Source organism: Pararge aegeria, assembly GCF_905163445.1.
Source record: "Pararge aegeria chromosome W unlocalized genomic scaffold, ilParAegt1.1 SUPER_W_unloc_3, whole genome shotgun sequence".
NCBI lineage: Eukaryota > Metazoa > Arthropoda > Insecta > Lepidoptera > Nymphalidae > Pararge > Pararge aegeria.
The window spans coordinates 270,557-285,745 of NW_024396989.1; the positions used below are offsets into that span (position 1 = coordinate 270,557).

General features: G+C 38.3%; 1 protein-coding gene across 1 annotated transcript; it reads left to right on the plus strand.

Moving 5' to 3' along the window:
• The first annotated feature begins 5,154 nt into the window (after positions 1–5,154).
• Positions 5,155–9,296, plus strand: LOC120636824. Its single transcript, XM_039908388.1, has 2 exons — positions 5,155–5,406; positions 9,204–9,296. The coding sequence occupies exons 1-2, from the start codon at positions 5,185–5,187 to the stop codon at positions 9,291–9,293; spliced, it is 312 nt and encodes a 103-aa protein (XP_039764322.1). The 5' UTR covers positions 5,155–5,184; the 3' UTR covers positions 9,294–9,296.
• Positions 9,297–15,189: the final 5,893 nt, after the last annotated feature.

Consider the following 15,189-nt stretch of genomic DNA (forward strand, 5'->3'; position numbering starts at 1 on the left):
CTTTTTGACGCGTCCAAGTAATATCGATCAACTAGATGAAATTCATCGTTTAGACTGAGGTCAGATTAACACTTTATTAAAAGATCCTAAAGTACCCCGCGCCGACTCTGAGCGCTTGAAACGGCTCGCAGATCTGCAGAAATTTTGTGATCCAGCATGGAAAGATATTCGTTACGTGGACGCCTTGAAACTTCACAACGCCTCGCCCGGTTTTGTTGAGCTTGAGGTCAACGATGAGCTTAGGCAGTTTATTAAGGGCAAGGACTACATCGCTGGGTCTGAACGGGCCATGGCAGCCGTTTGCAATGCTTTGTTGGCGCAACGGGAGCTATTAAAACAAAATCTGCAGCAATTTGTTGACTGGGCCGCTGCGCCCGATACGTCGCTAACCGCGGCAAATATTTTCGATAAAATATCTAATCTTTTTCAACCTTCTTCGAAATTCCATAAAAACAGTGAAGAAATTATGCAGATAGTGTGCGGCAAAAGGGCTGAATATGTTGAAACACGTCGTGACCGTATCTTGAACGAGTTGCCTAATAAAAACTTGCGAGAGGGTCTCCGTAAGATACCTCCGAGTTGCAAATGTCTTTTCGATGAAGATCAGTTGCGTTTGTATGTGCAACACACGGGGGGCATGGACAAATGGGTCCGACCTTGGTTTGCATTTGATAGGGACGGTAAGAAAAATCAAAAGCCAAACCCCAAGTCGAGCGGAGCGCGTGACGCTTTCACCCCTAGCCAGTCCTTTCGTGCTAAAGACCACAACACAAAAGGAAGAGGCGGCAAATTCAACGGTAATACAACCAGTGCCTCTAAACAAGACTCGTATAAGACAAAAAAGTCCTTTAAAAAGGACAACCAACCCAGCAAGAGAAGGTTTGACAAATGACTCGCGGCCATCTCAGCCCGAGTTTTACGGGGGCTGCCTCCGAGCGTATCGGAGGCAGTGGCAGTTGCTTCGGGCTCCGAAGGCTCTTCTCAATATGATTATGGGAATGCGGCTGCCATTTACCTCCAAACCTACCCTAGTCCAATCGTGCCCCCGGATCCTGCGTCGCTTCGAAACCCAGGAATCACCGCAGATGACAGACCAAATAGAAATACTATTGGCACAGGGTGTTCTAGAGATCCCAGATCAGAACAAGTTGGGGTCCAGCTTCTTTTCCACAATGTTTCTGACCAAGAAGAGCGATGGATCGGACAGACCTATTTTCAACCTGAAGCGTCTCAACGAACACATAGTGCCCAAGCCGTTCAGGCTGATTTCTCACCATCAAGTACCTCATTTCCTTCAGAAAAACGACTGGATGGTGAAACTGGATCTCTCATCAGCGTATTTCCACCTAAGCATCAGGGAGTGTCATCGGCGGTTCCTTCGACTATTTTACAAAGGACAAGTCCTACAAATGACAAGTTTACCCTTCGGGCTGTCATGCGCTCCAAAAAACTTCGCCACTCTGACCAACTGGGTCGTGCAAATCCTAAGGAACAGAGGATTAAGGGCAATCGTATACTTAGACGATTTTCTTCTTGCCAACCAATCGGTGAGTCAGCTTCAGGATCAGACCAGGATAGCCATCAGGGTGCTGGAAACATTAGGATGGACCATAAACTACACAAAGTCAGTTTTAAAGCCCACACAAGAGATAGAGTACTTGGGAATAATGTGGAACACAGGTCTCAATTTCAAGAGCTTACCTTCAAGAAAGGTCCAATCTATCAAGACCGGTGTGAGCCATGCCCTGACCAAGAGGAAATTATCCCTAAAAAGCACACAAATTATTTTAGGAATGATGAACTTCGCCAATTTTGTCATTCCCAGGGGGCGGTTACACTGTCGCCAACTACAATTACATGCACGTACATTGAGCCTCCTTCCGCCTTTGCAACCAGTGAGTATATCTCCACCCGTTGTTGCGGATCTCCAATGGTGGTTCGACATACTAGAAGGTCCTCAAGTGAAGAACACCTTACATCCGGAGCTAATGTCTCACTTCCTGACCACGGATGCGGCCGATTTCGGTTGGGGTGCGCAGATGGACGATTTCACGACGTCAGGCAAATGGCGGCCGGAACAACTAAACTGGCATTGCAACCGCAAGGAGATGTTTGCCATAATAGCGGCAGTGAGTCATTACAAGCATCGACTTCAAAACCAACATCTTGTTTTCCAAACGGACAATCGGACGGTAGTGTCTTACATCAGGAAAGAGGGGGGAACGAGATCGGTAACCCTTCTCAATCTAACTTACCAGTTGATGGGGATCTTGGACCGATGGAACATATCGATCACTGCCGAATACCTGCCAGGCAGATTCAACGATATCGCCGACGGATTATCTCGGGGAAAAAAGGCATCGGAGTGGCACTTGAAAAAACCAGCACTGAGGAAAATATTCAAGACGTTCGGAACGCCACAAATCGATCTGTTTGCCACCAAACAAACGAAAGTTGTGGAGAATTATGTCAGCAAGGATCACCTAGACTCATCAGCAACATTTTGCAACGCCTTCAGTCGGACATGGAATTATCAGTTGGCTTGGGTGTTTCCGCCACCGAGCTTGATACCCCGGGTACTTCATCATCTGAACTCAGCACAAGGAACATTCCTTGTAGTGGCTCCGATGTGGAACAGAGCGTTTTGGCTTCCAGACCTTCGCAGGCGAGCGTTGCGCAGACCACTGAGAATACCAGATCTGAAACATGTCTTAATAGATCAGATCACCGGTCTTGCCCCACCACGTGTACAAGAAATGCAGCTTTTTGTATGGAAAATTGGGGCTGGAGCCACGAAACCGAGCACTGGTCACAATCTGAAAAGGACTTGTTAAAACTAAGTTGGAGAAAATCAACCTTAAAAACCTACAAACCAGCCTGGGTACGCTGGGTCAATTGGTGCAGAGTAAATAGTTTTGACTATAAGTCACCTGATGGGAGTACACTGTCAAAATATTTAGCCTTCCTGTTCCTTGAAGAAAGATTAGCCTATCCCACTATCTTATTGCATAAATCGGTCGTGACAACTTTTGGTCAAACCAAGAACAATGAAAACTTAAGTTCACATTTCTTGGTTAAACATATGCTAAAGGCAATCTCTCTTCAAAGTCCAAGGGCAGAGAAATCTCCGATTTGGGACCCTAGCGACCTGATTGCCTGGTCGCAAAATAATCTTCCAAATAAAATAACTTTCTTTGAAGCGTCACGTAGACTGTCCTGTATCTTATTACTTGCATCTGGCAGACGCGTTCATGATCTCACGCTTTTAAAAGTTTCAACAGGTCATTACATAGACAGCGGTGACCAAATCATATTTTATCCCGAGTTTGGATCAAAAACCGACACTGCAACATATAGGCAATCAGGTTGGAGACTGTTAAAACATCCTAACATAAATGTATGTCCCGTTTATTGGACCAAAAAAGTGTTGGAGTTGAGCAAACACAGACGGGTAAGCCAAAAACACGATTCTTTGTTTATTACAGTAAAAGGTGAAACTCGTGTAGCATCTAGAACTGTCATTGGTAATTGGGTAAGATCCGTGCTAAAAGATGCCAACATACAGGCATCGCCCGGAAGTGTACGCTCAGCTGTAGCATCTTTGAATTGGTATGAAAACCTACCTATTGAAGACATTCTCTCTCGTGGCAATTGGCGCAGAGAGAATACCTTTGCGAAATTTTATTGTAAAGCAATTGTTGGCCGGTCAAATATAAGCCAGACATCTAATCTAGTAACAAATTTCGAGCCTGTATGATTTAATAATTATAACATTAGTCACTATTTGGCAGCTTTACTAATTGTTTGATTATGTGATTTTTGTAATTATTAGAAGAGTCTATTATAAGTTTACAATTTTTCTATTTGGCTATTGTTTTGCAGTTATTAATTAATTTAATAGTTTCTATATTCTCTTCACATAGCGTCGTTTTGTGATCACCAGGAGTTAATAGACAGGTCTCTCACAGATGCTGTGCATCATCACATGCCGAATAATAGTACAAGTTTTACAAAACAATAAAACTTGTATTATTTGAGCAGAGATGATGCACAGCATCCCAATAAGGCCTCCTGGTGAGAGACTCCTATGACGAAAGCGCGCCGAGCGCCACCATCTTGGTGATCACGTGACATAAACAAAGACAAACAAGGCCCTGATTGGTTGAAACGTTAAAGTTGGCTCTGATTGGTGTAAAAGCAAAAAGGGAAGTACGAACGCACTCTCACAGATGCTGTGCATCATCTCTGCTCAAATAATACAAGTTTTATTGTTTTGTAAAACTTGTACTATTAAAATTCATTTTATACAAAACTTAATTGACTAATAATTAGTTATCTATTTCCGATTTTGTAGTTTGTAGATACTTTATTTTGTTTGTAGAAATTCTGTTCGATATAATCACCCTTAAGCTCAATAGATCTATGAATGATTTTTTCTAAAACATCGTAAAAATATTTTTTATCCAAATGAGCCAAATTTTTTACCCCTTAAGTATTTTTTTAATTGAAGAACCAATAAAAATCACATGGGGCCGGATGGCCTCCTTCTATTTTTCTAGTATTGTTGCGTAGTATTCTCCGGTTATGGCCCTTCCTTTTTCCTTGTTATCAATCAGTATTATCCGCTTACAATCCCAATGCAATAACCATCGACTTTTCCGCCGACTCCGACACTTTGAATTTCTTTAGCGGTGGTTTTCCCTTTTTTTGCCATTGCATAGACTTGCTCTTGTTTGGACTCAGGCTCTAAGTGATGAACCCATGTCTCATGGCCGGTAACAATCCGCTCCAAAATCTGCGCAGGTTCGTCTCCACAGAACTAAAAGAATTGGTTTGACGTATCGACGCGTTGCCGTTCCTGAAGTGGCGTGAGCATTCTCGGTACCTATCTTTCACTGACTTTTATCACAGCAGGTTCAATTTTCTCCATAGTTTCACTTTTCTTCCGGATTGACTTGTAAAGCAGTCGAGTGTTCGTAAACGAATAACGCAATATAGCTGAAACTCAATTTATCATTTAAGACCCTATTTCGTATGACACTAAGCGAGTGCACCTATCCTCACTCCATCCCCTCTATTCCACGAACTTCCCCCCTCGTATATAATAATTAAAAATAAAGATATTTGTCTAATAATAATTTTTTAACGATTTTCCACAGTCAATTAGCAAAAAAACAAGCAGAAATGACAAAAGCAGGCAAAGAACCCGAAGTACCTGATTTCAAGAAATTTATGGATTTGGATTTTAAAAATAAAAAATTAGAAGAGTGGCGTAACAATCTGCCAGATGACCTAGCCGCCAGATTGACAAAGGAAAAATTATATAACCTATTCCAGGACGTTTCTTATGACATCTTATCTGAACTGCTTATGGCTCTTGATAATAATTTCCAAGAAACTGTTGAGGTAAGTAAATTTTTATAAAGTTTACTCATCTTGTGTGTTAATTTACAAGTAATAATATTTATTTAGGTAGATACTTGCTCACTACCATCGCTTAAAACTTTATTTGTAAATGTCAGTTTTATTTGACTTACCTTGGCTTCCCTATGTATTATAATTATGAAACAAAACGTCAATAATATTCGGTTGTTACTTATGATATTGGCATTTTGTCGTAACGGCCACTTTGACCTCAAGTGGTTACGTAAACGCTTTGGTTACGAATTCTAATTTAAAATTTATACAACTATTTACTCAATCTTTGGTGTTTTGAAACCCCTTTACTTCATTGGTTTTTTTCTCTTTTTCTTTGCTTTCACTCAGTTTACAAAATGAAACGAGTTTCCTTGGCACCAGTGCTGCAGAAACGGCTCGAAGGACTAATGTAATAAGTTTGACGGCGGTGTAGCAACAGAAAACACAGTGCGTTTTTGGTTCTAACGTTTTCGTTCTGGAAAGGAGAATGACCAGCATAGTATGGATCTTGGGCCACTTTCTAATATTTCTGTATCTGGATAAATGTTATCATAAAATATCTTGATTATCCTTATTTCAATTTTTTTTTTTTAATGGAACCCCAGATTCAGAGGAAAATTAAGGTTATCTTCAATGAGAGTCACAGGGCTCCAAAACACAACACTGCATTCGTTTATGCTTATACGTAGGAAATATAATTATTATCTCAACTCGACGTAAAAAACACAAACCTGCATAAGAGTGAAACTAATTAAATTCAATGCAGGCAATAATGACAGTGATATAAATACGGGTGCATTTTCGATACATCTCGGTCTTGGATAAGACTCAGACGATGCAAAGATACCTCCGGGTGTCTTAGATGTGACCGATTTTTTTTTTTTAGATTATATAAATATAGATTTTTTAGAGTTTTTTTTTTTTATTCTTATTGATTAAAGGGCTTTTATTTTGCACAAACATGATATAAGCGAAATAGGTCTAAATTTATTCGAGTTTCCTGCTTTAGGGATAGCAACCACCTGTATTCTACGCCACTGGCTAGGAATATAACCTGTCCTGAAGATGAAATTATACATTTTAAGTAAATATTCTTTAGCACATACAGGAAGATTATAAATCATAGAATATGTAACCCCATCGTCCCCTGGTGCAGTGTCCTTCTTTTTTAAACAGCACCGTGTTAAGTACTTAGGTATATGGTTGGATCGGTCGTTATTGTGGAGCAAACATATTAATGAGTTAAGTCAAAAAACAATGAAAATTTTGAATTTACTAAAAATTTTAACTGGTCCGTCTTAGGGGGTCCACCCGAAGCATTCAAGAAAACTTTATATATCTTTGCTCCGTAGTAGACTTGACTACGGGTGTTTTTTATATGACAATAGTGCAAAAAGTCACATACAAAAGTTAGACAGAATACAAAACCAGGCATTGCGAATAATTGGGGGTTTTATTAAGACCACACCCATTCATGTAATGGAGTCGGAGTTATGCCTACCGCCGCTGTATCTGAGAAGATATTATTTAGCAACTAAGTACTGCTTTAGAACTCTAAGCTTTTCTAAAAATACGACTATTGAACTGTTAAATAACTGTTATACACTCCGTCAAAATAGTAGGTATTGGCGGAGAAGAAAGACTCCATTAGTGCCTATAATTTATAATGAAATTAAGCATGAGAAGTTACATTCATGTAGTTCTCTGCAAATGTTCACATTGAATACTTGGGTCACAAATATTGACATTAATAAGGTCATAAGTACAGACTTGGATAGTATTAAACAGGCTAAAAGGTTTTATGAAATAAATTCGTTAAGAAATTGTATTGTACAGGAATTAAATAGCAAATATGGTGATTATCATATATTATATACGGATGGTTCTAAATCAGACGAAATTTCGGGAGCAGCGTTTCATGACTCCGGCTCTAATAACATTTTATTTAAAATAACTTCAAATGTTTGTATTATGTCAGTGGAATTATTTGCAATCTCAGAGGCTTTGGCATATGTGGAAGCGTCGAGATACAAAAATGTTGTGATATTTACTGACAGTAAAAGTGCCTTGCAGCATTTAGCTCGGTGCGCCTCTGGGCTCAGAGGTGTTCCGGTAGCGTATGCCATTTTGGCAAGGATTAATAACGTTTTGCAAAGTTTTGTCGAACTGAGACTGCAATGGATACCATCGCATATAGGTTTAAGAGGAAACGAGAAGGCTGACCTGTTAGCAAAAACTGCATGTTTGGAGGGAAGTGAGGTTTTTGTAATGCCAAACTACGCAGAGGTAACCGTGAAATATAAAAGTAAAATTTATGATATGTGGAAAGAATATTTTGATAGACGTCCTAAAGAAAACGGAATTTGGTATCGAACCATACAGAGTCAGCCTCCTCGAAAGCCTTGGTTCGAAGTTGGTAAGTTAAATAGGTCTATGATCAAGATAGCGCATAGGTTGCGTTCTGGGCACGTTCCATCCAATAAATTTTCATTTTTAATGCGGAAATCGGATTCTCCAAATTGTGATGTATGTGGGGTAGTGGAAGATGTACACCATTTGTTGATCGAATGTGCCCGTAATGATCAAGGTAGAAGGACATTAATAAGGGATTTAAAATTAAACCTTAGTGATATAGGTGTGTTTCATACCATCTTGTCTTCCCCAACTTCTGGGGAAGCCAAAATGATATATGATTTTTATAGAAGTAGTTATTAATAAGTTGTACAAGAATAGAAAGTTACGATAGGGCTGACATATTTTTGTAAAATAAAAGCCCTTTAATCAATAAGAATAAAAAAAAAAAATCTAAAAAATCTATATTTATATAATCTAAAAAAAAAAAAAATCGGTCACATCTAAGACACCCGGAGGTATCTTTGCATCGTCTGAGTCTTATCCAAGACCGAGATGTATCGAAAATGCACCCGTATTTATATCACTGTCATTATTGCCTGCATTGAATTTAATTAGTTTCACTCTCATGCAGGTTTGTGTTTTTTACGTCGAGTTGAGATAATAATTATATTTCCTACGTATAAGCATAAACGAATGCAGTGTTGTGTTTTGGAGCCCTGTGACTCTCATTGAAGATAACCTTAATTTTCCTCTGAATCTGGGGTTCCATTAAAAAAAAAAAATTGAAATAAGGATAATCAAGATATTTTATGATAACATTTATCCAGATACAGAAATATTAGAAAGTGGCCCAAGATCCATACTATGCTGGTCATTCTCCTTTCCAGAACGAAAACGTTAGAACCAAAAACGCACTGTGTTTTCTGTTGCTACACCGCCGTCAAACTTATTACATTAGTCCTTCGAGCCGTTTCTGCAGCACTGGTGCCAAGGAAACTCGTTTCATTTTGTAAACTGAGTGAAAGCAAAGAAAAAGAGAGACTCAAAAGGAAGATGTGAGTTAAAAGTAACTGCCATTCTCATAACAAACCTGCTACTATTTTTTACTACATCATCATGAGTGTTCAGATTAGGCTGAAGCAGCACTATTAGGCTTCTCTATATAATAACTTTATTAGCATAAACCTTTCATTCTGTATTTCATATATTATTGAATGTATTAATACAGTATAGTTTACATTTGGTATTTATACGAGGTATATCGGTGCATGTCTATGCATTGTTACTCTTCGTATCAGTAATTTCTTTAAGTGCCTACTTTTTTTTTTAAATATATTTAGCTGAAGAACATTTTTATGAATATAATACGTAATAAATATAATATACAGACACTCAAAAACATTTATGTTAATCACACAAACATTTTCTAGTTGTGGGAATCGAACCCACGGACTTGGACTCAGAAAGAAGGTACGCCCGTTGCGCCAGTCGGCCGTCGTACAGTCGCCAGCTCTACTTGAATTTTGCTCACAATCGAGGGCTTCTGGAAGAAAACTCTTTAGAGATAAGTTGTCCTTGTGTACGTCCTGTCCTGTTTGCGTTAATTTTTTAATTTTTGTTACTAAATAAATAAATAACTAGCACCTTTTATTTCGATCACCAACCCTTCCGTTAGGCAATTCCCAGCTGTGGACTGTTATAGGCTTTTATAGGTTGGTTTTAGGGAAAAATCTATGGATCGGAACCCCGAATACATATTCGTTTTTAACAAAACATGCTTCAACAATCACGCGACCGATGTACCGAGAGTGGAAAGTACGTCGGGTTTTCATATTTTCCTATTTCCGCCGAGCGATATGCCCGTCGCGAATTCGATGCAACGTTCCGTGTGATAGATTTTGCTTTAAAGTTTTCCATTGTTAACTATTTCTACCATTTTCTCATAGCAGACTCTTAATATATTTCTTGGCTTATAGAGTCTTATCTTCATCATCACATAGACCGATTGATGATTTATGTGATGATGATGATGATAATGATGAAACTGTGTAAGGCAAGCACTGCTAGACATAGGTCATTTCTAGGGGGTTCCCCGTGACTGTACCTTAGCCACGTTTTCACGTAGGATCGCTACTTCAGCACCTTGTGACGCCTACATCCATCGGTCATCGCGGAAAGTGATAATGCAGTCTCAGATGATAGCGACCTAACATGCTAGAGGCAGTGGCGTGCACAGGGTTTTCGACCAGGGTATGCATAAAGCAGGTACATGGCATGAAATGGAAAAAATCCCCTCCAATACGAGTTATATAAAATAATTTGGGTATGCAGTGCTTATGTGCATGTATGAAGTGCACGCCACTGGCTAGAGGCATTTATATTGAATAATACATTGAACTGGGACACTAAACCGCGTGGTGGAACGCATTCGTGGGTAGCATGGTAACTAGCTAGGACCGAATCCTTCTTATCACCAGATCAGACCGAAGAAAATTCAAAAATTTACCATTCCGAATTTTCCCGGGCATAGAACCCGTGACTTCCCTTTCATAAGGCCGCATAGCACACCACTGCGCCAGGGATGTCTAACAACTGTCCGCACACACACACACACACACAGCTTAGAAAGTGGGGTTCTTCTATGAGCGATAATAGCCGTCGGATATTCCATGCAATATATCAATATACTTATATTGTAATATGGATTATAATAAAGATTAGTTTTTTTATATAAATCGACAAAAAAAAACATTTTTAATAGATAGCAGTACCATCTGATTACAATATAGGGCCAAAAGAGATTGAAAAGTTGAGTAAGTATCATTTATTGAAAACTGAAGTCAGCCGTTTGTGGGATACTAAAACGACTGTTATTTCAATTGTTGTAGGTGCAACAGGTTTAATCGCTAAGAGTATTACAAAATATATAGATAAGTTAGGCACGAACATTCACATCAGCATTCTTCAAAAACAAGCAGTCATACATACGTCAATCATTCTCAGCAAAGTTCTAGGTGACACTGTGTTTTTACACAATACTCAACCAGACCAGCGCGTACAAAACACACAACAACCATCAATTACTCTAACATTAATTAAACACAAAACACGCGGAAGTCATCAAGCGGAATAAATAGATCTTACCCAAATCATACACAGACTCATCACAATAGACGACGACAGATAGGCAGAGGGAGGAGAAGAAGAAGTACAGAACACCATAATATAGTTACATAGAATTGGGATATAGATATCGTTTTTCCTGCGAGTTGCGGGACGCAATAATGTATAACAATAATTTATAACAGCCGACACAGGAAGTCGAGAAAGTGAAAATCACGAAGAAAACAAATAAGATTAGTTTTAAAGTCGTTCATTGTTAGGAATTTAATCTTTTACTCAAGACCTTCTTCCTGTTGTTTCTTGACTTGAAAGTTTACTTGGGTTAATACTATGACCTCTAAACGAAAGTAACATTGACCCATGAACTTCATCATTACCAAATGCTCACCTTATTAGTGTCCCTAGGGAAATAGGTTCTTCCTACTTTGAGGATAGCCGTAAAACACTGACCTCTATGAGCGTACTATCGTATAATAGAGGTCACTGCCGTAAATGTACCCAAACCAATCTGGCATGTTGTTGCATAGACCTTAGAATAAAATGTTTGCTTATTAATAGGGTGAATATATGTAACGAATAGTAACTCTTTCTGATAGTAAGTACCTATCTAAGTTTTGACTTTATGATTAGCTTACATTACTATTGCACTTTGCAAATTGCCGTTAAAAATTACAAAGTTACCTGAACTTTGTTTAAAGCAGATACCGTTTAGTTAAATAGAAGAAGAAGAAGAAAAAGAAGTCTTTATTGCACATACAAATAGAAAGCCAGGCACAAAGGCGGCCTTATCGCTAGAAGCGATGTCCTCCAGACAACCTTTGGTTTAAGAAACATTACATAAAACGGAATATTGCAATACCCGAATTTGCTAATTATATACATTACTTGTACAATGCATACTAATACTACATATATATAGTTAAAGCATATATATTTATATAAGCCACGTATAAGTCCAATGAGTGTGAGCGAGACAATGCGAGAAAACATGATCGTGTTTTGGCAGTCGACTACTGTTAGTAGTCAATGCCCACCAGTAAACAAAAAAAAAAATAAAAAAAACTTATTACTGTTCACACCTTTTAGTACTTTTATATAATTTTTCCTTTATGCACACCAAAGACACTCACATTATATTCTATTTTTGATTTTAGTTTTTCATGTTTAATAATTTTAGATTTTGTTTATTATTTACCTCTTTGATGCTTTTGTATTTCACGATGCCCTTCAGGGGTAAATAAGCTTGTGTTAATGTAAAAATATCTTTTGTTTGTTTATATGTTATTGTCCTTTTTTATGAATATTTTGTTATTTTTTAGTCGCGAGGATTCAGTGATAATGGGGCTGGCTGAAAACCAGTGCTGCGCGCTATAGTATGCAGCTATACTGAGCCAGCTCCTTTGTCACACATTTATTTTTATTTTTATTCTTTAACAATTTTTTTTTTTTATTATATAGACAAGTGCTTGACTGCAATCACACCTGATGGTAAGTGATGATGCAGCCTTCGATAAAGCGCGCTTGCCTAGAAGATGCCTATTCACTCTTGATTTGAAGGCACCCAGATTATAGGTATCGGGGAAGACGGAAGATGGGAGGGCATTCCAGGCCTTTGCGGTGCGGATGAGAAAGGAAGAAGCAAAACGCTTCGTACGTGTTGATGGTATTTCAACAACGTAACGGTGCAGATTCTTTCGGTACCTCGCAGTTCGATGGTAGAAAGGTGATGTTTTTATGATACAAATGTAACATTTTACACAAATGTGTGACAATAAAGACGATTTTTCTTTCTTTATTTCGGCGCGGCGCTTAATGTCATTCTATCGCGTTCTGGTTGCTACCACAGAGATGATAGTAACATATTAAATCAACGTAACAGAGTCTACCTGCCGGAGTACGTAGTGCTATACAATACTCTTTGTTCATACGTTATTGATTATAAAACGTGTACTTTTCCTCATTGCTATAGTCTGAATTATTTCATGAATTGCATTCTGAAATAAGTAGTCGAGCAGAATATTAAGAGATATTTATTGTAACTTGCCCGGCTTTTCGGCTTCTATGGTATTACCGCCATAGCTCCCAACGGGAGGGTTTGCCCACAGAATCGAGAACATACATTGAAGCATCGAAAACCACTCCATTTTAGGATGGTTTCTCGAACAAAAGGTTAGTCACTTCATACCATTGAGCAGAAGATGAGTTATTTTTATACCATTAATTTTCTAAGCGTTCACCATAAAATATGAAAATGTGAAAAAGTTTGTAAGCTAGCCACATTCCGCGGGTGTAAAGTAAGACGTGCGCGGGGCGTTTTCACTGTTTTCGGACACAATGCACTGCACACAATAATGTCTGAATGAGGATTCTGTATGTTTTTAACATGAAGAAAATCTCTTGCACGAGCTATAAATACTTAAGGGTAAAGCTTTTTATAACTTTTACAATGCCTATCCTTGAGTTTTTTATAACTCGTATTATATATCATCTGCATACCCTGTGCATACCCTCTATGTACGTCACAGGTGATCACAGTACTTAGATAGTATTAGTAGGATTTTGATGCCCGTTCACCGACACATTCCTTAGTCTCCCTGTACGATAACCGCGGTGGTGACAATTATACTCTGATCTGCCGTCTACACACGGCATCTTACCGACTGTCCTTACTCTGTAGATATTTATAGAAGTACTAGCTGTTGCCCGTTTTAAAAAGTAATTTTTCAATTTCTCCACAGTAACAATACCTTAAACAACTGTCTGATCAGTCTTAGCTCCTTCTTTCACTTACAAAGAATAGTAATCGTTAAAGAAAGAATCGAAATCGATGTGTTAGTTGATTATATGAATCAAAGGTAAAGGTTCACGAAGAACATTTTTAACATTTTTTATTTAGTCCTAGCACTGAAATCCTCATAAAAGTGGCAGCAATTATGTATTCAGTATCGCTAAGCCTTAAATGAGGGGGTTTGCTGCTGACCGCTGAGGAGTTCTGTCCTCTATCTCTTAATGTCGGGATAAAATATCCTATATTACTTCTAATACTTTCAAGAATATGTGAACAAAGTTTCATGAGGATCGGTTAAGTAGTGTGCTAATAGTAATAATCTTTATTTCAGTCATCATTTTTTTGTTAGTAAAAATACATTATTTCTGTAGAACTAAAAGATAATAAAAAAATGCATAATATTATTCGAAAAGCGCCGACCCAAAATAATGGGAAAAGAATAGAGCAAACAAAATAATATTATTTGAATATGCGAATCAGTGCCGCTCCAATCCATTTAATATAGCACACAGCTGCAGCAGTAACTCATATACCTGCTGTCCAGCTATCATCTCCAGGATGCTGTTGGTGTACCCACGCAACCTTCTCACCAGGGAGCCACATCCTTTGCGCATTGTGGCATAGAAGCAGTCGACTCTCGCTTCCGCAAACATCCCTGATGCGCTACAAAAGCTGGGCAGCTTCATCAACATTAAGAATGCATTAATATACTGTACTCGGAGAGCGTTGTAAGTTTTCAAATAGTCCTGGCCTACTTGAAAAAACGTGTAGCTTTTAGCCAAGGTTTTGTTTACTCCACCAATCCGCTCCAGGGTGGTGACTACCTGAAACCCTCCTCAATTATGGGAGGGATTATTGTTATGACGATGATGATGAACCAAGGTTTACATATGAAGAGCACTAGTAAATATATCACAGTCCTACTACAGTTATTTGCTGTTACTTTTTCACTTTCCCTTTTTTGACGGCCGTCTGGCGCAGTGGGAATCGACCATGCTTTCTGAGTCAAAGGCCGTGGAAAATGTGTGTGTGATGAACATTCATGTTTTTCCGTGTCTGGGTGTTTATCTGCATATTATAAGTATTTATGTGTATTATATTCATAAAGATAGTTATCAGCTATCTTAGTATCCATATGCACAAGCTACGCTTTTTTTGGGGCTAGATGGCGTTTTGTTTTGTCGTAGTAGATTTATTTATTTAGTTTATTTTAAAAACTTTAAGATAGGACCTACATCATTCTAGCCCTGTACCTTTCATATGTAAATCTAACTTCAAGTTTTAAATCTCACAAAAACTTCCTTCGCTCAATAAAACACATATATATCATGATAAAAATGTATTGCTATTACAGTTACATTGTAAATCATATTATTATCCCTCAAATAAGTTACTTATTGTATACAATAAAACATTATGCACTTTAAATTACAGACAACTGTAGAATGTACGACTGTGAAGGTTCAATTAAGGCTTTTACCTAAAGCCGCGGACTTTTTCATTAC